At 38.6% G+C, this 23,198-nt stretch overlaps 2 protein-coding genes and 1 long non-coding RNA gene across 7 annotated transcripts in view; 2 read left to right on the top strand and 1 right to left on the bottom strand.

Moving 5' to 3' along the window:
• LOC120311176 (GEM interacting protein) overlaps nt 1-5,516 on the top strand; it is a 72,479-nt gene extending 66,963 nt beyond the window's left edge. For 4 of the 5 annotated variants that reach the window (XM_039350372.1, XM_039350371.1, XM_039350370.1 and 1 more), the window contains 3 exons: nt 1,449-1,740; nt 3,269-3,377; nt 4,486-5,516. In XM_039350372.1, coding sequence (XP_039206306.1) covers nt 1,449-1,740; nt 3,269-3,377; nt 4,486-4,901 — 817 coding nt within the window. In that variant the 3' untranslated portion in view covers nt 4,902-5,516. The remainder of the gene's footprint in view (nt 1-1,448; nt 1,741-3,268; nt 3,378-4,485) is intronic. The other variant, XM_039350374.1, reaches the window with a different exon arrangement.
• A 6,434-nt stretch (nt 5,517-11,950) lies between these two features.
• Nucleotides 11,951-13,823, bottom strand: LOC120311178. Its single transcript, XR_005557549.1, has 2 exons — nt 13,761-13,823; nt 11,951-13,117 (listed from the first exon to the last, which is right to left on the bottom strand). It is a non-coding gene; the product is annotated as an uncharacterized LOC120311178 (long non-coding RNA).
• Nucleotides 13,824-13,995: 172 nt separating this feature from the next.
• The window catches only part of LPAR2 (lysophosphatidic acid receptor 2), a 74,685-nt gene continuing 65,482 nt past the window's right edge, over nt 13,996-23,198 (top strand). Inside the window, exon 1 of the mRNA XM_039350379.1 lies at nt 13,996-14,135. The gene's annotated coding sequence lies outside the window, so the exon portion shown is untranslated. The remainder of the gene's footprint in view (nt 14,136-23,198) is intronic.

The following is a 23,198-nucleotide window of genomic DNA, read 5'->3' as shown; positions in this document are numbered from 1 at the left end:
GAAAAGTTAGAAGGCATTTTCCTTTCCTGCTGCACATGCTGTTTCTATCCAGCCCAAAACAGCCAATAGCTCCAAGAAGATAATGTGCATTATATTTTGTGCAGCCAGCAATTTGCCAGTCTTGCTGCAGAGGTGCAATCAATTTTCAGGGTTAGACAGAAATCTCAGGAGCGAGAGAAAAACACAGTGATGTTTCTTTGTGGGTAAGAGCTTCGAATTACAGTGCCACCCACCCATCTTTGAGTCTTCAGAAAACTAAATTAGCATGAATTTTGCTGTCCCTTTTGCCAGTCCATATCCTGCCTCTCTCAGCTCTGCTCCCGGTTATTGTCAGCCACCTAATTTTCCTCCAAAGTGACAAAAAACTAACAGATTTTTGACATCCTGAGACTGCCCTTGCACAGAGTTCGAGTACGGGGGAAGATGTTCCAGGACAGCTAAAAATGACATGATTATTCATGAGCTTGGGACAAGATGAAGACCACATCAAAACATCAGTTTTTCTGAGGATGTGTTTCTGGCATGGTTAGGTGCAAGAGAGGACCCAGTCATAATTGAAAACACCACACAATTTTTTTTTGTTGTTATTCTGAATATATTACAGCAGAGGTGAAAATTAATGGATTTAACTGCCCCTTGCAGATAATAACATGGGAACACAGAATTGATTCTGAAGCCACAACAAAATCATGAGGAAAGTTCTCATAGTTTGGTATGAAGAAGTTGGTAGTGGAGGGGATTACTGAAATACATAGCAAGAACCGGTAGGAAAGAAGAGATCCACAAACTGTATGTTAGCACAATTGTTTTCGCACTGATAGGATGAAGTGAGTTGTTCCTTATTTATTATACAGGGGAAACATTCTTCCTTCAAGATGACAATTTGCACAGATACTGCACTGGTTGATGTTTATGTTGCTACAGTTTCTTTCTGATCATTTCTGCCCCTGCACAATTATTGATGTAAGGTTGAAAAATGATGTGTGTGTGTGTGTGTGTGTGTGTGTGTGTGTGTGTGTGTGTGTGTCCTTAATAATATTAAAAACACGAATCCCGGGTATACACATAATGTAAAATAAAATAAGGTGATCACCAGGATAAAATCATAAACATAAATGTTTAATCTACAAAACCAAGCTTTCGTCGGCCACACTACTGACATAGTCAGAGTATAAAATGCTGGATCCGGGAGTCCGTTTTTATGTGGCTGGAGCAGATGAACAGCAGATCTCCAGGCACGCACACACACACAAAGAAAAAAACAGCAATTAGAGAGGAGAGGACAACTTTAGAAACGTCCCCTTTAAGAACTACACAGCCGATGCTGATGGGCAGACCTATGACCCGATCCAGGGTCAAAGCACAGAGGCAGCCAGCCACATAAAAACGGACTCCCGTTGTGCCCAAACCCTTCTAACCCTTTCTAACCCTGTATTTTTCTTTTCAAGGGTGGCTGAAAGATATCAGGAGAACAAGATGTCCCCCAACAACCTGGGCATCATCTTCGGCCCTACTCTAATCCGCCCTCCCTGTAGTAACAATGATGTGTCCTTGTCATGCCTGGTGGATTCAGGATACCAGTCCCAGCTGGTTGAATTTCTTATCCTGAACTATGAAAAGATATTTGGGATGGATGACCTGCCTTCAGCTGGACTTTTTGACTGTGAAAACTCTTTGAAACAGGCAAATACTAATGACGTTCTTTCAAGCAACCAAAGACATTCCGGTGCATCTTTTGAGGTAGGAATGAGCGGTTGCCTATCCTTAAGTGAAATCAATGGGCCTCTTTGAGCAATAGACTAAGATAAATGGAAAACTGGGTTTTCCAGCCTTGAGTGGCTGGAGTTTTTAATCCTCCAGGTCCAGATGATATTTCATCTGATTCTGGATGGGATGGCACTCCCCCAGACTGAAGTGGTGTGCAATTTGGGGTCCTCCTGGAATCACAGCTCCTGCTCTTTGCCCAGATTGGCTCACTATGCCAATTGCACCCCTTTTTGGACCAGAAGGTCTTTTTTATGGCTATCCATGCCTTGGTCATCTCCTGTTTGAATTACTGCAATGCTGCCCTTCAAGACCACCTAGAAACTTCAATTGGTCCAGAACGCAGCAGCACACATAGTAATGGGTGCTTCTGGGTTTGCACATATAATACCTCTATTGTTTTTGCTGCACTGACTTCCAGTTTTTTTTTTCCAGGAGTAATTCAAAGCACCTTTAAAGTCCTATATGACACAGGGCCACCTTACTTACATGGGACCACCTTTCCCTAAGGACATTTACCCATCCTACCAGATCAGATAGGGTGGGCATTCTCCTAATCCCTTCCTTTAGATTTTGTCATTTTATAAGAACTAGGAAGTATGCATTTTCTGTGATAGCCCCTGCCCTATGGGACACTCTGTAGTTCAACAGGCCCTTACCCTCTTAGCCTTCTGTAAAGCACTGAAGATCTAACCCCCCCACCCCACCCCAAGTGCTGAGATGAGGTGATTGCATATTTTGGCACCAACGTTTAGTTTTTAACGTGATTGGTTTCTATAGTTTTAATGTGTTTTTTATCTTGTTTTAGTTTTTCATTAGGAGCCACCATGGTTTCTTATAAGATGGGGCAGGGCTATATAAATATTTTTAAAAACACCGCCAGTTTTTTTATAGTGCATAAAGCACACGGACAGCCATTCCATGCATATCTCTCTGAGGTGGCCCTCTGTGATATATTCCAAAGAGGCTATAAAAGATTGCATAATTGAAGAATAACAATAAACAACTGTTAACTGTTATTAGTGGTAGTAATACCATAGGTAGAGGAGATAAAGGGAGCTTATATAAGAATTTCACTTTATTTTACCCAGATAATAATCCTGTAATCTAGACTGGAGTAAGAGTGAGTTTCCATGACTGAGTCCCTGATCTAACCCCATAACCATGACACCAAATACAGATTCTCAGTGTTAGCAGAACTAAAGTGTTGAGTGGGTATTCTGCCATTTTTGTTTTCTCAAAATACATCTTTATTTTGATATTTCAGAGTACCATAAAAATATTATCAAAAATAGAAAGAAAAAAATGAAATACAATGGATGTTTTTCTTCAGGAACCTGTAACGCTAAAATTTTTTGAAAAGCACCACAGATTTTACTTTAGAAAATTACAGTGTCTTATATCACCCTACCAATCTCACACACAGCTTTCTTGCTGCAATTAGATAAAATTGGCGGAGGAACTCAAGTCAACAGATTCATAGCATTTTTTTCCCCCCAAACAGAGCTCTGCTTCCAAGCTATGTTTGGGTGAAGATGACTGTAGAAGTGAGGACAGTTCCTTCACTGAGGTCAAACAGAAAGACAGCATGGAGCAAACCGTCAACCCCGTAGGTAATTTTTCTTCTATAGCAAACCATTTCTTTAAAGAATATAAAGTCTATGCTGTTGAGAAATCTGCATTCTATCCCAAATGATTAATTATCTACAATATCATCTTCTTCAGAATGAGAAACAGCAGCATAAGGCAGGTTCTGAAATTCCAAGTAATTATGCTATCTAAACTGAGTTAATTGGGATGACTTTTGTCTTCCCCAGTGCAAGAGACTTTTGAAAAATGACAGCATTCTCCTAAAGGATGCACAGCACGAAATATCTTAATGCTGAAATGTATAAAGGTTTAAACTATGTTATATGAAAATCATGTATAGGTATAAAATTAAAAATGATCATATTTGCATACCTGACTGCAAAGCTGACTTAGTTTAATTTAAAACAAATCCCCAAATTCTTTGTAGGAGAAGAGCAGGTGGAGCTATGGGGGCAGAGTTAAATGCATCATCCGTTTAGAGTCCTTGTGTTCCCACAAGAGATTGAAGTCCAGTCTCTCCTGAATTCTGTTGATCTTTATCGGTGACAATTTAGTGTTGAACTTTAGTCGACCAGATTCTTGTGTGTCAACTTGAATAAATTCTCTAGGCTGCAACTTTACTAATAGTCCTGATTCTTTGCATCTGATATTCTTTGAAGTAAAACCATGGCGTGTTTTCCAGAAGTATTTGGTTAGCTATTATGCAAAAAAGGATGTTGAGGATGAAACTTTTGGGCAGGTTCAGCTGGTCTATCATGGTTTAGGATAGTAAGCAGAATTAAATGATATGAGTCTGAAATGCAGATACACCAATAAAATAAAAGGGCTATCAAACGTAGATGGTTGATGGATTTGGTCCTTTTATGAAATATCTATAACAGAGTTTGTGGCATATGCAAAAAAAAAAAAAAAAAAACTAATGCTGCCCTGCTTGTAAGAGATCTGTGTTATCTCGTATCAGTCAAAATATGTGGTGAATGGACAACAAAATGCTTCCTCAAGGAATCCAGCTAATCTTTCATTGCTTTTAGAAACGCGTCATGTGCCTTTGAACACATGGTCTGCTGGGTGATACATGGAACAGATTGCCTTTCCTCATTCTTTATCAGATTCTTTTCTCTTCTCACTCAGAGCTGAACAGCACAGATGACACAGAACTGCAAGACTTTATACTTGATCCAGAAGTTACTCTCAATCCTCAATCCAGGGGACGCTTCAGCCGGATGCCAGTGAAGCATCCTCGTACCATCATCCCCAAAGTTTCCAGTCTGCCCCTGCTGGCTGCTGTTCTGTCTAATTCAGAGGCAGCCAGCAGTTGGTTGGAGACAAGTCCCAGTAGTCGCAGTGCCTCACCTGACACCTCTGGAAAGCGTAAACATTTTAAAATCACACCAGAAACTGCTAGGATTGTCTCCAAGCTGCAGCCTCAAAATGGAACACAAGATTATTATCAAGCTCAGCTTGGGGCCGCTCTCCAGGAAAAGCCCCTGGATGCACTGGGGAAAAATAAGTCTGAATCCCAAGCTAAAATATTGCTTGGGAAATGAACTGGACAAAGGTCTAGAATCCCAGTTCTTCACAAAACATCAGGGCTCTCTAGTGTATTTGGAGAACAAACAAACCAGCCCTGGAATGAGGTATTTATATAACTGTTTCTGAAGAAAGGGGTGAACTAGAGCTGAGCTGCTGAGATACTAGAAACTGTAAACCCCGTGAAGCCGGCTTTCAAACAGGGACTATGACCACAAAGGCAGAGTGGAGGAGCAAAACATTTCTAGGGAAAGTGGTAAGAATTTCGCAGAAATGGACAGAGCCTTGGAAATAATTGGTATACCTGCTCCCAGTGGCCATATTTGTGCAGTATGTTGACACAGGATGTGAGCGTTCAAGATGGTTCAGGGTTATGTTTGACAAGAATAATGTGACTGTGTTGAAACCACGTGATGGAAGATTCGATCAGATTACTACCAGAAAAATGGCATATATCTTGAAAGTTTAAAAGTATCAAAATGATCACTAAAGAAAGATAAATTCTATGAAAATTGAAAATGAAAACAAAAAAAACACCCTTTGAAATCTTGTAATGCCATTTTTCTAGGTTCAGAAAACATGTTTAGACATACAGTATGAGCCCTGGAAATGTACTTCTTTTAAAAACGAAATTTATTTTTGGGAAACTGAGTTCTCTATTAATTGTATATATCTGTGCTTTTTATTATCAGTTTGTACAGAATAGTCTAAAAAAAGTATTGGCTAAACCAGGGGTAGGCAACCTTGGCTCTTTTATGACTCGTGGACTTCAACTCCCAGAATTCCTGAGCCAGCATGGCTCAGCTTGGAAACCTCTCCCTTTCCCGTCAGCATGGCTGGCTCAGGAATTCTGGGAGTCCACGAGTCATAAAAGAGCCAAGGTTGTAGTGGTTCTATAGTGAGAGCTGCTAATATTATATAGTATATATAAGAAGGCAATGTATGTTTCTTGTAGAGAATGCCTGGATAAGGAGATGGGGCAGGGCAGGTAGATGAATGATAGGGTGTTGCTGGAATTCTTTCTTATAAACATGTTAACACATATGTGGTTCTCTTTGTGTAGAGTTGCCAGCTGGGCATTAGGCATGAATTTTTACAGGCATCTTCCCACTATATATATTTCTTAAATTCCATCAACCATTTCTCCTCACTTTTTGTATGGCACAATTGGTTGAGTGTAATTGGTTGAGTTCATACAGTGCGTTAAACCAGGGTGCGTTATAATCTGGACTTGATTAAGAAGCTGTAATGCTTGGTTTACATATAATGTTAAGCCCTAAATCATAGTTTACAAACCACAAAGTGTGTTTATAGCTAAACATAATGTGTTTACAAGACTGCATGAAAATTGTAAAAGAGTTGGTAAGAGGACAGATTGGAGAAGCCATGGCTGCCTCAGCTGCCATATCAATAACAGATGTGTGCCTGACCATTATGTGGAATCTGCCACTAATTGAAACTTTTGGTTCTATGTATATGCACTGAAATACTTGTGTGCCTATGTAGTTTTGCTGGCAAACATCTCTCATAGAGATGCTCAAATGCTGCATTGATAGAATTTGCCTTGCAGCAGTGATGTCTGATGAATTGGTGGGTTTTGAAGCTTCTCAATAAGCCACTTAATAATTCCAAGAATCAATTTTTCTCTTGTGATTACCCTGTAACAACCTATTCTAAATTACATTTTGCAAATCGCTAGACAAATGTATATAAATACATGCCAATTAACACATGTTCAGAATGTGTGTGAGTTGTTGGGAAACCATCACAAATGTATTTGTTACTCTGTTTGCAAATGAAAGGGGAACCACCTAATTATCAATTCAGAGAGGACTGGAAACTCTGCAAGCAGAACAGGTAATCCTCAGCCTACACCGTAATGGAGCTTGCCCATTGCAGTTGCAAGTACTGACAGTCATTAGGCAAGATGGCCTTGCTTAACGACCCCCACCCACTGCTCTCCCCGATGCAGTTGTTTTTAATGTGGGTCATTATGCAGAGCATAGGGTGTCTTGGATGGGGGACACCCTGGAGCACAAACCCAGGCCCAACTGTCCTGGCTTCCCAAGCTCCCCTCCTCCCCTGCAGAGATATCCCGGTCTCCACTTCCTGCCCCTTGGGGTCCCCACAGCACTTGGGCCTGCTTTCCCCCCACCTTGGGCCTGCTTTCCCCCTCAGCCTCTCCACCCTCCTATTGGGCCCCCACAGGGCTTGGGCCTCGTCCACTCTGTCCTCAGTTGTGCATGTACCTATTGAAGATCTCTGCAGCTCTGGTGGTTCCTCAGTGCTGCGCAGACTGCATTGGGGAAGTAGAGCAGAGCAGTCCGTCCCTTCTTCCAGAAACAGATGCCATTTTGGGGTAAGGTAAGGAATAGTGGCCACGCTGAAAATAGCAGTCACTCGCTGCCTTAAAGTGGTTTACACAGCACTGAGGAAAGCTCTGGAGCTTTCCAGTGCTGTGCAGATTGAGTTAGTGAAGCAGAATGCAGCAGTTCATTCTGGGGCCGCCTGGCTGTCTCCTGGAAGTGGCTGCTATTTCAGGATGACCACAAGGATTTGTGGGGGTGCTGAAAATGGCAGCCACTTCCAGGAGGCAGCCACATAGCCCAGGGATGCGTGGCCTGCCCTCCTTGCCAAACATGAGGTTCGGAGATCTTCAAAAGGCAAATGTGTGATGGGTGACAGGTGAGTAGGACGCACTGGTCATTAAGTAAGGATGATCAAGAGTCAATGTAAAGTTTATTTACCCAGTGCGAAGACCAATCAATCACGCAATCACGCTTTATTTCTGAATTTCAGATACAGAAAATTCAAAATAGCAATACAAGGTTTCTTTACCAATTTCTTATCATCTTTAAAGTAGCACATGTACAAGTAATTGCTGTTCAGGTTGGAATAGCACATATACAGGTACTGCTGTTCAGCTATTTTTAACATGACCTATACTACCAGACCCCTGCCTGCCTCCCACTCAAGCTAAATATCGCATTACCTTACTTTTCCAGCAAAGGGTCTTCTTGCAACAAGCTTCTAGCTACTGCACTAACCACATCCTACAGAGCAAAATATAATTTCTTGCTTTGGTTTAGCAAAGCATTTTGCAGTTTTTTGTTTTATGCTTCTGTGCAGACAGGGTAAAGTGAAGCGAGAGCAGTGTGGAAAGAAAAACGGAGGGGCTTCTGTAAAATGGGTACTTTTAAAGCTGAAGTTTGAAAAGATGAAGTTTGGGGTCCCAAAGATGAAGTTTGGGGTCCCAGGCCTACGCTCCCCTCTTTTTGACACTTTTAAGATACTTCAATAAATATCAAACCTCATTAATGTGTCAGCTGGGAAATTTCATTCTCTCATTCTTGTAACCTACATCTCTACGGGAGAATGGACACAAGATTGCCTTCTTTATTCTGATTTTTCACTCCAGTTAAGAGTGCCACTTCCACTTCCACTTTGTTTTGGCTCCAAATGGGGCACATCTCAGCAAAGCTGTGTCACTGCAGGAGCTTATCACAGGTTGGCATAACAGACAATGAGCGTCATACTTATGAAGAATAAAATAAAACCAACATTTTCAACGATTCAGGATTGGAAACCAAGAGTAAGATTTTCTCATAAGCGATGGAAGGGGTATGGAAGAGAAAGACTTGGCCAGTTCAGAGTTTGAGGCTTGGTCATTAGCTATACATTCCAATTAATCCTAGGTTATGGTTGATCTGAGTCAAGCTTTGGTTGGTTATAGCAGGAAAAACAGGTACCACAATTTTGGTTTGAAATGGATCTGAATAGCCTGCTCCAGGTAATTGTGTCATTTATGGGGGGAGGCACTTGGATTACTTCTTAGGAGAAAAGTTTCTGTTTAACAAGCAATTGTCTATGAAGGTGACTGTGGAGAAAACTTCATAGGTGATGGTGGGGGCTTGTTTTCTGGACTCACGAGTATGAAGAATTTTTTTCTTCTAAAGAGTAGTCTTTCAAGTGGTTCTGCCTTTCACATGAATGACTAGAATTTCTCTGGGGGTGGAAATCTTTTTTTCATAAGTGTGATGCACTTAGGACTTGACTCTAAAGAACTTGAGAGAGATAAAGGTCAGCAAAAGATGGATCTTTTCTACTTTAGTTGAAGGGATTCATCATTCCAGGATTTTAGCAGAACTCAGTTCTGTATGGATGAACAGACTGGTCCAATCCTACTGGTTGGTGTTATTGGATATCTCTGGAAAGAGAAAGCAGAGCAGCAGACAAACGCAGCAGGTATTGTTTCTTCTAGCTGAGGACAATAGGCATTTGCACTATAAGGTATGGTTTTCTCATACAGAATCTCAAAGGACTCACTCCCAATCTTTTGCTTGAAGTGGCTTTGCATGCAACTGGGCAACTGGCTGTGTCTGCTAGTAGGTTAAGTAGGGTTCTTGAGCTATTTTAGTTAAATGATGTTTTTAACGGGATCTTTAGCGCTTTCTACTTGACCACAAAAAAAAAGGTAAAAACAAATTCAATTTTGACTTGGTTCTTAAAACTTATACAATTTTGGCTACAGAATGTGAGTTGTCATTGGATCTGATTTTAGTTTACAAAATTCCCTATTTAGGAATGATTTCCTTAAGTAGGACTTTTATTACTTATTTTGTTGTGTCTCTTAGGATACGTTACTTTTAAACGAACAAAACTGCTTCTTTGTTCATTCTTACTCGAACGTTAATTCCATCATCATTCAGTTGCTTTTCTGTTCAACACATTCAACATATCACTGGGCTAGCTGGGGAGAGGTCTTAAAGGGACTTGGGCAGAAGCAATTCAAAAACTTTAATTTACAGGCATCCTGTCTGCTCACAGACTAGGGTTGGTTCTGACAGGAAAAGCTTTTACTTATCTTGAACAGGTATTAACTAGAAGCAACAAATATTTAACTTTTTGTTGTTTATTTGTTTTCTTGACAGTTTCATAAAGTCAATTTGTCAAAAATCTTTAGATTCCTTCCCCTCCACCCCTTTGGCTGGGCTTTGAGTAAAGACTTTTTATTGACTTTAGGATTATTCTGTCAGGGAACACAGTGTTTTTCTCTCGGTAATTCTCACTGACCATCCTATGACTTGGTGCCTTCCTATTATTCACTTCAAGTGTCTCTCTTTTTAGTTCCTTTTGCCATTGATAAATCTTCTTGTGGGATGTTTTACAATATCTCACAGCAACTTCTTTAGGAAGGAGTACAACTTTAAAAAGACTAGAAATTTATCGTATGTGTTCTATCTCTGTGGTTTGAGCTATAATCAGTTTTTATTTGATGTCTGTGTAAATGTCAGTTTTTTTCTGCTATCAATTTAAGAGCACTTTGGTCTTTTACAATCACCACATAGATTTTCTCTTGGATTTTTTCCATTCTTGTTGTAATTTTTTTTAATTTTCTTAAAACTACATCTAAAATCTCTTCCCCATTTGTTCAGTGACACCCTCTTCCTCCCTCTGTACTTTTTTGCATAATTTACATTAAAACACATTTTTTGTATTTATTTATACATCTTTCATAAACTATTCTTATTAGCTCTGAGCTGGTATCCCAGCTGCTTCTATATTTTCTTTTAATCTCATTGTTATTTGGACCTATAAACAGTGGACTCAATGTGTGCGTGTTCGCTGATTTGTCTAGATCTAGATCAGTAAATATTCTAAAAGACTATTTAACAAGGCTTGTGTGGATTATGGGTATGGAAAATAAATACAAGCCACTTGATGGACAATGAGATATAAACAAAATACCATTTTTATCTAGTTTACTTTTTTTAACCCTAGCCTACTAGATAAGTGATATTTTTTCTCTTTTTAAATCTAGATATGGATTAAGATTTTATAGAATTGTTTTATTAGGATCTCCTCAATATGAGGGGGCACTGTTCTTCCATTACACATTCTGAAGTAGAGAAAGCAGTATATACCAGAATTATTTGAGGTTGTTCCCCTTGGGAATTTGCTACCAGAGTACATCTCAGAAACAAGAGTTTGGCTGGCTTCTTGGATCTTAACTCAGAGGGTTTCTGAGTAGCCTCACCCACAGGGTCACTGTATGTAGGAAGATTTGGACTGTTCAGTAAATCATCAAATTCAGCCAGTTCAATCAAATTCTCTCCTCCAGAGATGCTCCCTTTTTCAGGATACTCTAATACAGGCAGAAATACCCTAACCCACCTTAAGGGCCACCGTAGAAGGATGATAGGCAGGGGGCCAATCCTCCCCATCAGCCTCAAGAACAGCCTGACTTTTTCTTTTGGGTCTGCGTGATCAAAATCTTAAAGCATTTTTACAAATCTGGAAAACTAGACAAAGCCATGAATAACTCAACAGACATATGTTCTAATTACTTCTTAGTTCTTTTACAAAACAACAACTACAATATTACATTATAATTTAAACTCTCTTCTGGTGGAAGAATAGCATGGGAATGTCTTGCACCAAAGTCATAAAGATTCCAAAACGAATCTACCTTGTCCTCCCAGGGTGAATTCAGTCTCTGTCAACATACGCCCACAAAACTAAACGTGCATAAATGCACTTCTGAATGAGCACATATTCTTTTATCTGTTGGTAGATACAGCAGCCAAATATATAAATTAAGAAATACCAGAACATCGAGGACTCTGTTAGCATTTGGTTGACCATAAGTTTGAACATAACACATTCATTCAGTTCACACATTGTTCTAAACGTGACTGGTTGAAAAAAACGCAGCATCCTAGGACTAAAATCACTATGGCTAGGTTCACATAGCACATTAGCACAAAAAGCACAATTGGAGGCTAGTGAATCAGTTAATATCTGGAGGTGATTCACCAATACTCTGAAACCTCTAAAGCAGGGGTGTCAAACTTGCAACATCAAGTGACATGTCGTGACGTATTGCGACTTTTTTGCCATTGTCGGCAATGGGGTGAGCACAGTTTCGCTATGATGCATCCGGCCCACAGGCCGGCAGTTTGACACCCCTGTTCTAAAGCCAGAGGATAGGATTAAATTGGAGATTTCTGTAATTTGTATATGACTATCTGGAAAGAAACAGAAGGAAAGGTCATGTGGTTGCTCATTTTTTTTCATTTCCTACCATTCCAATACATTAATATTCAGGGCTGCTCATTTGCCATCACCCCACTCTTCTGATTTCCTGTTGTGCAGTCTTGAATATGTCATCATTGTCCTTGTGCACAGATCCAGTTTTCTATTCCTGGCATTACGAACCCCCAAGTAATATTTACCCCAAATAGCATATGCTTTTCCTTCCTCTGCTGAAAGAGAAGTGTATGACTATGAAGCTTACGCAAATTGTGTTGTCATTAGCATTATGTATATTTAAACACTACTAAGATTCCCCTTTGGTATGTGTGCATGTTATGCACAAATAATTCAGATTCAGTCTTCTCAGCTAAACTCCCAGCAGGGGGAGTTTTGCTGCTGGGAATTTCAAATACCACTGGTGTTAGGTTTCTTAAGCTCCATCCTAGTTTTTTTGTTTTTTGTTTTTTTGAAGAAATAGCAGAATCTCAGATAAGTAAACTAACATATTTATTATGTTAGGGTCATGAACTGCAACCCAGCTTTTCTAACTTGTAGGGGATGGGGAAGAATAGACAAGTATTTGCTTCCTCCCACTGACTATTAGGGAAAACAAAGACCATCAGCCCAAGCTTGCAGCCTGGGGTCTAGTGTTGGAAAGAAACAGGCATGGACAAGAACCCATGCAGTTCTACAGATATGTGTTTTATTTCAAGCATTTAAATGGAAGATATTTAGACTACTTCCAGCTGGGGCTGCAGATCCAGAGACAGAAGTAAGTGTATGCTCTTTTCCCCAGATGATGATAGATTACTATTGCTGGGCCCTTATTGCACATGGTCTTAGCTTTCTCCTGCTACAGTTTTGTTTGCAGATGGCAAATATCACTGCAGAAGTAGCATTCAGGCATCTCATGCTTACTGGTGTGGTCTAGGCTAAGTTTTGTGGAACCCCACTGGATGCTGTTCTCCAAGATGATGTGGAGACACATTCTTGGTATGCGATTGTACGCGATCAACACATTCTTTGTATGCAATTACTGCAATTAACCAGCCAGTTTGTGGACCTACCTTATTGTATGCCTACTGTATTTTTGAAGTTTGACAGGGAGAATAGTGAGATGTGGAACCTTGTCAAAAGCTTTGCTGAAATCAAAGTAGATTGTTTCCACAGCATTCCCCTTGTACATCATAGTAGTTGCCTGTCAAAGAAGGAGATAAAATTTGCCTTATGTGATTTATTTTTGACAGACTGCCTCTTACCAATCTTAGAATTGTCTTCAAAAGTTCTAACATATAGCCAACTTTATTACATGTTGTAACATCTTTCCAGGATGCTGTATTCAACTCAGTGGTTGATAATTATTGGGACCCTCTTTTTTTTCTTTCCCGAAGAGAAGGACTACATTTGCTCTTTTCTACTCATCTGATATCTCCCCAGTTTCCCCTGAGTCTTCAAAGATAATTGACAGGGGTCCTGACAGTTTTCTGACAATTCTATCAAAATTCTAGAATGTATTTCATCAGGACTTGTAGGCTTGAAATCATTTTAAATAGCTAAAGATTCCTTTATTACATCTTTACTGACTTGCACCCTCTTCTATTGTATTCATTTCTAGTTTCAAATTTCCCTGCAAAGATAGAGGCAAATAATTCTTCCGCTTTTTCCTAGCCACTTGTTAAATTTTCTTCATTCATTGTTATCTTCTTGCTAACGGCAACTTCCTTACTATTTTCTCTTAGTTTATTAAAATTGGCCTAACTCTTCCCTGGTTTTACTTGAAACATTTTTCTTTCTCTTACTAGAGTTTTGTCTTCAATCAAAAGTAGTAATGAAATCACTACCTGTGCCTCAAGATCCTTTACTCTCCCAACCTAGGCCATTAAGTCATTTGTGCTACACTGGAGACTATGCCTTAAACTACAGTATCATTTGTGCCCAGCTGGATGAGTAAGAATGGTTTATTATTAGCAGGTCCAATGACTGGCAGATACATGGCAAGTTCTGATTGGCTGTTGGTCCCTCCATGACTCATAAAGAATTAGTGCCTGTTTCCATAGCATCCGGTCCTGCTAAAATAACCTGAATAGCCTTTCGCCTGGATCCATTTCACCTTTGAATAAAGGGGTTGTGCTGTGGAAAGGCTGATCCTACTGTAAATGAGGACCAAAATGCTCTTTGGGCTCTTACATTAGCCACTCCCATTGCCAGTTGAAGAAGTGAGTACTTTGTATATTTTCCTCTGGTTAGTCTCTCCGAGTTGTGTTGTGTGAATTGCAGGGAAGACTGGAAGAGTTAAACCAGGCCCTCACAAAGCTGGGCAGCTGGTTGCTTGCTGATTTGTTTTGAAAGAAGAAAGTGATGTTGACAGATCCAGTCTTATACATCAAACTTAAATTGGCCGAGGGGTTTAGTCCCAAAATGGAAGGCTAAAGGTTCTGTTTCCATTCTTTCCCCCTAGAAGTGACCTTCTTTGGTTTTGTTTGGTTTTGTTTAACAACATACATATTTAAACTGTTGTTTTATGGGTATACACCTTTCTATGTAGTACAGGTGACTTGGCTTTAAATTTCAAAATATATTCTTCTGAGCACTAAAGCAAAATTAGAATTTTCCCAGTTGTTCATTTGAATGAGAGACATCTTTGGGCAGTTATAGAGATGAGAAAGTGGATGTCTACCAGAAGACCTTATTTGCAAAGGATTGATGCTCTACGAGAATAGTTTGGTAGCATTTTAAAAATCTGCTTCTATTGCCTTCCCCAGTTCCTCTGCTTTTTAAGAGAACAAGTTTTCACTACCCGTCTCCCTGTTTCAAGGACAAACATGTTGATTATACAGCCACAGCTCCAGCATTGCCGGTCTCATAGATATGAAAGGAGATTCATAGTTTGAGCAGTCTGCCTCCTTTTCAGCTTTGCTGTCTATTTTAATTTCCAATAAATATTCACTCCTTTCTCATTCAAACTTAGCTGGAAGGGAAGAATAATATCTATAGTACTGTAGTTTGTTCCCTTACTGCACAGTATACAATCTGCCAATTTCATCTATCTTTTAAAAAGATTAGACTCACTGTATACTTTAAAGAAACTTACAGAAGCCATTGTATAGCCTTGGAAAGCTTTCCTTTCCTAATCAGTGTAATTGGAGCCTGCATAATATGCAGTATGTTGGAAAGCATCTAAAAAAAATTGGAGCAGAAGACATGTTAGTGTATTCTTAAAGTATAATCAGCACTTGGCTTTTCTCTCAAGGTAAGAAGCACTTTGTTGCTTTTAGAAGTAATTCCTCCATTTTGGTTTATATTTCTCCATCTCTCTAGTGCTTAATTTCTGAAAGGCTTACGCTCCTTTTGTAGTCATTTTCTCTGCCTTGGTAGGTCTCCCTATTATACAGAGATTGGATACACACTGGAAAAAGTATGTTAAAGATGCTCCAGGGACCTCTTCTGTTTGTGATTATTCATTCTTTCTGGCAGTGAAGCAGCCTTTCTGCAATGAGCAAAACATTAGTCTTTAGCATTGCGAAAATAATACAACTTAGGGGAAAATATGCATTTTGTAGATTTTCAACTTTCTATTACATGTTTTAACAATAGTGTTGGAACACATTTGTTGAAGAACTGGGCATCACCAGGTTTGATTTCAGATACTTAGGGGAAACAAACTGAATTCTCCCCTACTCCCAAGGTGATTCCTGCCAACCAGTTGGCAGCATCCTTGCCATCACAACAGAAGGAAGCTGGGAACCAGTACAATTAAAAGACTTAGCAGTACCATCAAGTGATTGGAAGTGGAAGCACCATTCACTTACTTCTGGATTGGAAGTCACATCTGGTACAGCCCACTGTGTCTTTACATCAATGTTTAAAGCAACAGATGGGATTTCTTTCATTAATAAAGACGTTGTACACAACAGCACAGTCATCTTTCCGTTTAAGGCTCACCATCATCGCAGGCATTGGTTGTTATAGAATTGAGGCAAAGCTTTTAGTAAACGTGCAGAAGACAAGATGTTAGCAGGTAAACAATTTTTGCCCTGTTTTGTAAGGAAAGGTCACCAAGCTCATTTGTATATCTGGCTGGACAGAAGATACAGCATTCATTTATTATATTCCAAAAATTGGTATTGCCAGTAGCTACAGCTGCCATCATATCTAATCTGAAATAACTTGCAGTCTCTGAATACTTAAAACCCCAAATTTAGCTGTCTAGGAATCCTCCCAATATGGTTATATCCAAAAATTTAATGTACCTGCTGAGTCATGAGCAGATGGGTTTTCCAAAAATCTGAAGTTGGTGCCGTACTACCACCCATTTCTAGCTTTTCCAGGGTACTTTAGGAACAGAAGATGTACAAAGCAAATTGGACAATATCATTGCTAAACCCGATCAAAATACCAGGAAAGTGTGTGTGTGTGTGTGTGTGTTTTTCAAGATGAAGTGAAACAAACAAAAATGCAGCAGGCTAATAATCAGGAGACTGAGCTCTAGTCTCGCCTTAGGCACAAAAGGCAGCTGGATGTGTTTGGGCCAGTCCCTCTCTCTCAGCCCATCTCACAAAGTGGAGGTTGCGGGGAAAATAGGAAGAGAAAGGAATATTAGGTATGTTTTCTGCTTTGAGTTATTTATAAAAATAATAAAAGTGGAATAAAAATAAACTCATTGCCTAAGCAAAGGGAGGCAGAATCTGAATAAAATTGATAGTTGTATCCAGTGTTTTGTAAAAAAAAAAAAAAAAAGGTGCCGGAACTCACACACATCATACAACCCGACTTGCCTACCCTACAAGGTTCCATCCAAAAAAGGTGCTGGAACTCCGTTCTGGGCGTTCTATGAGAAAAAAAGCCCTGGTTGTATCTGTCAAAAAAAACCCTGCTGTTTAGATGTGACATGGGAATGGGAATGGGGGGGGGGGGAGGGCTTTCAGAAAAGATCACTTCATCCTAAGAAAGAGGACAGCATTAGAAACTCAATGAAGAGCATTTCTGGAACCTCTTCTGCCAAGCTTTCTTCATGTCTTCGCCTACCCTGAAGGGTTGATAACAGAGAATGTTAAAACATTACATAATCAATAGAGGTACCCAAGGCTCACAGATTTTATGCATTATTCTCAAAGAACCAACAAGGTGAATATTTTCTAAGGCTTGTTAAAACCCTGTGATTTGTAGAGGCAACCTTAGCTACCTTCCTTCCTCCCTTGTTATATTTCAAGGAGTGCTCTCCTCTGGCCTTGATATATTAATTCTACAAAATAATATTTCGCTTATGACCACATGCAAACAAATATTTCTGGCAATAAGGCTTCTGTTACTGTTCAAGGTCCAGATCTTGTTGTTACACACTGTAAGTATCTGTCCGGATTTAGTTCTCAGCTTTTGTTTCTTTCCTTTGCATTTGTTTCTTTCATCTGAATTTGGAGCCACTCAAGAACATCTGATAAAAACCTTCCTTATCTCATGCTCAAAAGAATTGTCACTGAATGTAAGGCATTGGTTGATTCATGAAGGTATGGATTTTTTTGTAGGGATAATTAGCAGATCAAACAGAAAATTCAGAATAGACTTCTCTAATTTATTTTATTTGGCAAGAAAGTTTTGTTTTGCTTTCAAAACACAGTCACCATCGCCCCTATCATGCTTGGAAATAGCATCATCAAACCCTATCATGTTTGATAATAGAGGGATGCTGGGAATTTTATTTCAAAACATCTTTTGGCTTCAATCAAACCAATTTAGGGAATGCTGATCTAGGCAGTTTCTCACTTCAAATAGAACAAACATGGATCTGTCTCCCTAAATCATCATATAACTTTGCATTACTGCTGAGATGGATTGTCAGAAAACTATACAAGCATGATATTTGCTGTCCCTATTACAGATCTGTACTTGCTTCCATTGTCTCCATTTATCCATTTTAAAATCACCACAGGCAATGGCTTTTCTCCAAGATAATGTGCAACGAAAACTAATAGCTTTTAAATAGTTCGAAGTGGCTTTGAGACACCATTGGAAAAAGAAAGAAAATACAACTTTAACACTGCTATGACCACAATTTAAGCCTCTCATTGGTTGGGGATGAGGTAAACATTAGATCATTAGGACACCAAAGAACAATGTTGCCAAAAGATGTTTGTGCTGTTGTTAGGAGATGCAAAAGCCCAGAGATTTTTGAAGTAATATTTCTTTTTCCTTGGCCAATCCCTCTTTTTGGATAGGTTGATTTTGTCGTTGGGGCCACAGCAGGGAAGGAAGGAGTTAAAGCAAATGCATCAGAGTGCCAAGTCCCAATCTGTTATCCTTGACAGATTTGCAGTTCAGAGATTTTTGTTTTAATTCACAAAATCTGAAGCAACATTTTTAGCATTCCATTACTAATACTCTTCTTATCCTTAAGAAGTTGCATCTGAGTTAGACCAAAATTGCTTCAACAGTTTGTTAGCCACCCAGTTACGTATATGACATGGGGCAGCCATATACATGTGTTAAATATATCAGGTTCAGAATGGATAGATGAGAGGGAACAGAGAACTGGAGTGTACAGTTTCATAGAAAGACCGCTAGTATTCTGCTAGTATCTTTGTAAATATTGCCTCCTCTCTGCTGCTTCCTCATTGAAGGTTAGCAAATGTAGCTGGACACCTATCTCAAGAAAGAAGACTGCTATGATAGAGCCAATAATAGAGCCAGGTTTCTACTCCCTGTGTATATGCTGGAGTATGATTTAATATATTCATTGCATTTTTGTAAATCTAAAGTTGGGCAAATTGAGAGGAGAAGATCTGACTCTGGATAATACGTCAGAGATAGAAGTCATCTTGAGGTAAAGTGTGCAAAAGCCTAGATCTTTTCTACCAACATGTCTGGCACCATTTCCTATAGTCAGTAAAAAAAAAAAAAAAAGACAGAAATTGCCTTCTCCAAACAAATTTGTGCAGACTCAAAATGTTTCAAATCACTTAAGATTTGGCTGAGGCCCAGTGAGTTGGAGTTCTTATTTCATGAGGCAAGAAAGGAAACAATTGGAGGAACAAGACTCCACATGCTTCCCCCCCCCCCCCACACACACACTTTTGGCAAGAATTATGTCTTGAAAAGGCAGCTTTCCCTCCACTTCTCTATCAGGTTTAATGTCAGATGCCTGCAGTGTCCAAAAAAGTCATTTAAGAGACCTTTCTGCTTAATGTCTGGAAAGAAAAAAGCATGTGGGGACCCTCTGCTGAACAGCAAAAGCATAAATACTGTTCTACTCCTGACAAAACACACAAGGATGCCCAGATGTTCCTGGTTCCACTCGACTAGGACACCCACTCTAGCTTCAAAGTTATCTTCTAAAGAACCAGTTTTTAGAAGCAATGGCCCATGTGATAAGAGATCCCCAGGGCTCTTTTTAGCATAGGCCTGTAGCCAGAGATAGTGGGAAGCCTAAGGGCTGTGTGGAACAGAGGTAGGGAATGACTAAAAAGTTGGTGGAATATATCTGGCTTTAAAAAGTAAGTTGGCAAGCAGTAGTTATCAATTCAAAGTCATGGACATTTTTTTGCCATAAGACTGGAAAGTTCTACCATTGTAGAAGAGGCAACTGGTATGGCTGAGAATTCTCACCAGACAAAAAAGTTATTGCTGCTGGATAAATAATGCATAATGAAAGATTGCTGATTCCATGGGTTTCCCTTTATTCTAATGACCCACAGTGCCTCCAATACAATTTTAATTTTCTATCCTGCCTTGGGAGAAGTTATTTTATGGATAATGCAGATGATGGGGGAATCATAATCACCCAGCAACATGCAGTGTAGCTACAAGAAAATGTGGAGGAAATGCTGAGGCAACCACCTCTTTTCCACCTTCTGCTTTGCACCATTTTGGAAGAAATCATTTAGGAATGAACCATTCGAAGATCTGGTGTTGTTACAAGCCACTATCATCAATATGTAGTGCATGTTTGTTGAATGTATTCTGTAATATGAATAACTAATCAAACACTCTTCAGTTACCCAGTATTGACCAATTAGAAGATGTGGAATGTGTATAGTTTATGGAGTGAAAAGAAACAGACTAGCTTTGATGGTCTTCTGCTAGCCAGATGTGTGAATGTAAGATTAATATTTAACAGTCCAGCTTTCAGATGACTTATTTCATCCAGAATGCTACCAACCACTTCTGATTTGGAAGATTAATATGCAGAAAATTGCTGTATCCCACAAAAACAGAACACTTTGGCATTCTGAGTAGTAGTTATTTTTGTAGAGGCCTATTTGTTTGGCTTTTTAAATTAAAAATAAAATTCTCTAGGTATCAGGCTTAATTGTCATAGCCAAGCCTGGAATATTCCTTGGAAAATGAAATATATATCCAGAAAGATTTTGGATTTTCCTAAGAAGCACAGCACTGCCTGAAAATCTTGTAGAAGAGTTTGTAGGCTAGACCATGGTTTTGTTCACAGAATTACTCCAAAATAATCACTTAACAATTGTAGTAATAGTTTAATACTGACTGTGCTGCCACTCACAGAATGAAACATGCTGGTGTTGAGTTTGCACTGAACTTGTGTTATCTCAAATTGAAATGTGAAGTTTTGAACCTGGAAAAGAGAAATGATGTTTTGATAAACCTTTTTAAAGCTACCAAAGAATAGAATAGAATAGAATAGAATAGAATAGAATAGAATAGAATAGAATAGAATAGAATAGAATAGAATATTCTTTTATTTGGCCAAGTGTGATCAGTCACACAGGGAATTTGCTCTGGTGCAGAAGCTCTCAGTGGACATGCAAAATAACAGAGTAATAATAATATCATAATGATAGGGAGGAAGTAAAGAAAATGAGGATAATAATAATAATACAGCCATACAACATGGTAAATATACTTAGACATAAGACAGTACTGTGAGAATTGCTGTCATCTCCACTAAGATGGTTTTTTTTTTTTTTAGTTTCTTTGTTTTATTGTGTATCGGTTCTCATCTCCTCCTACAAATGTGTTAGAGTATAATTACAGTTGTTAGATGCCACCCTTCAATTAAATACAAACTCTCCAACGGCGAATTACATATAAGATATTAAACAAATACAGTGAAGGTCAATTTGGAAAAAAGGTACACAGGGCTGTAACATGCAGAAGGAGTCCTGTACAGGTAATCCTTGATTTAATGACCATTTGTTTAACAATGGTTTGATTTATGATCCAATCTTAAAGTAATGATCATTATACCACTCCTGTGATCAGTGTATAATAACTGGCTCACATTTATGATTGCAGCATCTTGCAGTCACTCGATCACAATTTGTGACCTTCCCAATCAGCTTTCAACAAGAAAAGTAAATTGGGGGAGTGGATTTCTTAATGACCATGTAATTCATTTATTTATTCATTTAATAGCCACAATGATTTGCTTAATGACTGTAGTAAAAATAGTCGTAAAATTACTTCACCAAAATTGTGGTCCCAAAAGTCAAGGATTACCTGTATATTGATTATTTATTCTTTACATTTATCACAGGTAATAAGTAACAGGAGCTCAAAATAATGCTTCCTCTTCTTCATTTTCCCAATAACAGTTCCATGAGATAGATTGGCCAAAGAAAATCACTGGCTCAAAGGATGGAGTACATATCATCCAAAACCTGATCCACTATAGCAGGCTGGTTCTCAATGGGTGTGTTTAAAAACTATAGCTATAGTTTTTAACTATAGCTTCTTATTGTTCTCAGAGAAGCAGTTACAGCAAATTTGCATGTTTGCTTTCTAGCCTTGCTCCTGATATCAGCTTGTTCTTTCTTTATCTCCCTTTATACCTGTTCTGCTCCCATTCTTTCTCTTCCATCCTTCAAACTGTTCATTTCGTTTTAGTCTGTATTCAATGAAATGGACACGGAAAGAAAAAAAAACAATAGAAAAAGCAAAGCATAAACACATACACATAAACACACATGCAGGCTTCTCATTCATGTATATATGCACCTAAAGTTTCAGTCAACAGTTTGTTTCAATAAAGAATTACCATACTTCATCATAAACTTCAATTCAAAAAGTATGTCTGTAAGCAATTTGCTCATATGTCTAAGTAACATCAGGTCTTTAATCCACTGAGTAACTGGGGTCGTAAATTTAATTTTCCAATGTGAAAGGATAAATCTTTTAGAAATAAGAATGGCAGAGAGAATCTACTTCTATTCACCAGCCATCAATTTCCATGAATAGGTGCATAGTTTTCCTTTAATGGATGTCAGGTATATTACACCGTTTCAAAGTCAGATTAATATATCTAATGATTTCTTCTTTGAGTATAACATTTAACATTGCAAAAAGTAGTTTTAATGAAGTGCTGTTTTCATTACTGCTCTAAGACTATGATGATTTACTTGTTGCTTTCCCTACAAATTCAATTGCCCAATAAGTCTGATGGTTTTTTTTTGCATAAACATGGTCTAAATTGAATGTTTTGAAAGATATTGATGGCTTCCCACTTTCTGAGACAAAATGATGATTTCCAATTCCTTATTCCATTCAGTGTTTCAAATTTACATATCACTAACAAGATCACTAATTGTGGGCTTTTTTTTGTTTTCAAAAGTATTTGTAATCATTTCTAATAATTTTAATTATCTCTGAAGCTGAAAATGTTGATCTAAATCAAGATGTCAGTAGATGTTTTAAATACTATAAATGTGTGGCAACTGACCAATGATATTTATCCAACATAGGAAATAATAAAAATTCATTATTATCACCCAATAATTGCTCCATAAAGATTACAGCTTCCATCCAAACCTTTTGTATAACTGTGGTTTTTAAAATTAATTTCAATATGTGGAACAGTACCCCAAATTGTAAATCCAGTAATTCTGCATTGTTGTTATCATCCTTATCTGAAAGAAATTCTGAACACTCAATGGCCTATGAATGACTTGATTCACCAGTCAACCTACTCAAAAGTTTTCATTGAATGCTGGCCCTACAATTTGTGATTTACGTCTCAGTAGATCATGCTTTTTAGCTACCTGTAACCAAATACAGAAACCCCTTTAGTGACATTTATTGGATTCTTACAATCCCAACCCACACATAATGAATTTGCAAAAGTGTCCCACCCATCATACTGAATTTGTCACCTCTTTGTAGATAGCTTTTTTTCCCTCTCCATCTCCCCTTTGGAGGGAACATTAAAATTAACATTAAAAAATAGATTGGCTCGTTTGAGAAAACTTTAATTCTAACTTGCAAATCATCTGCTCTATTTTTCTTTTCTTTTTTTCTGAGCAGCTCTACCTTTCTCTGTG

The sequence above is a fragment of the Crotalus tigris genome, unplaced genomic scaffold, assembly GCF_016545835.1.
Source record: "Crotalus tigris isolate CLP2741 ecotype Arizona unplaced genomic scaffold, ASM1654583v1 scf7180000018323.1251302, whole genome shotgun sequence".
Taxonomy (NCBI): domain Eukaryota; kingdom Metazoa; phylum Chordata; class Lepidosauria; order Squamata; family Viperidae; genus Crotalus; species Crotalus tigris.
This window is presented reverse-complemented; position numbering and strand designations above follow the sequence as displayed.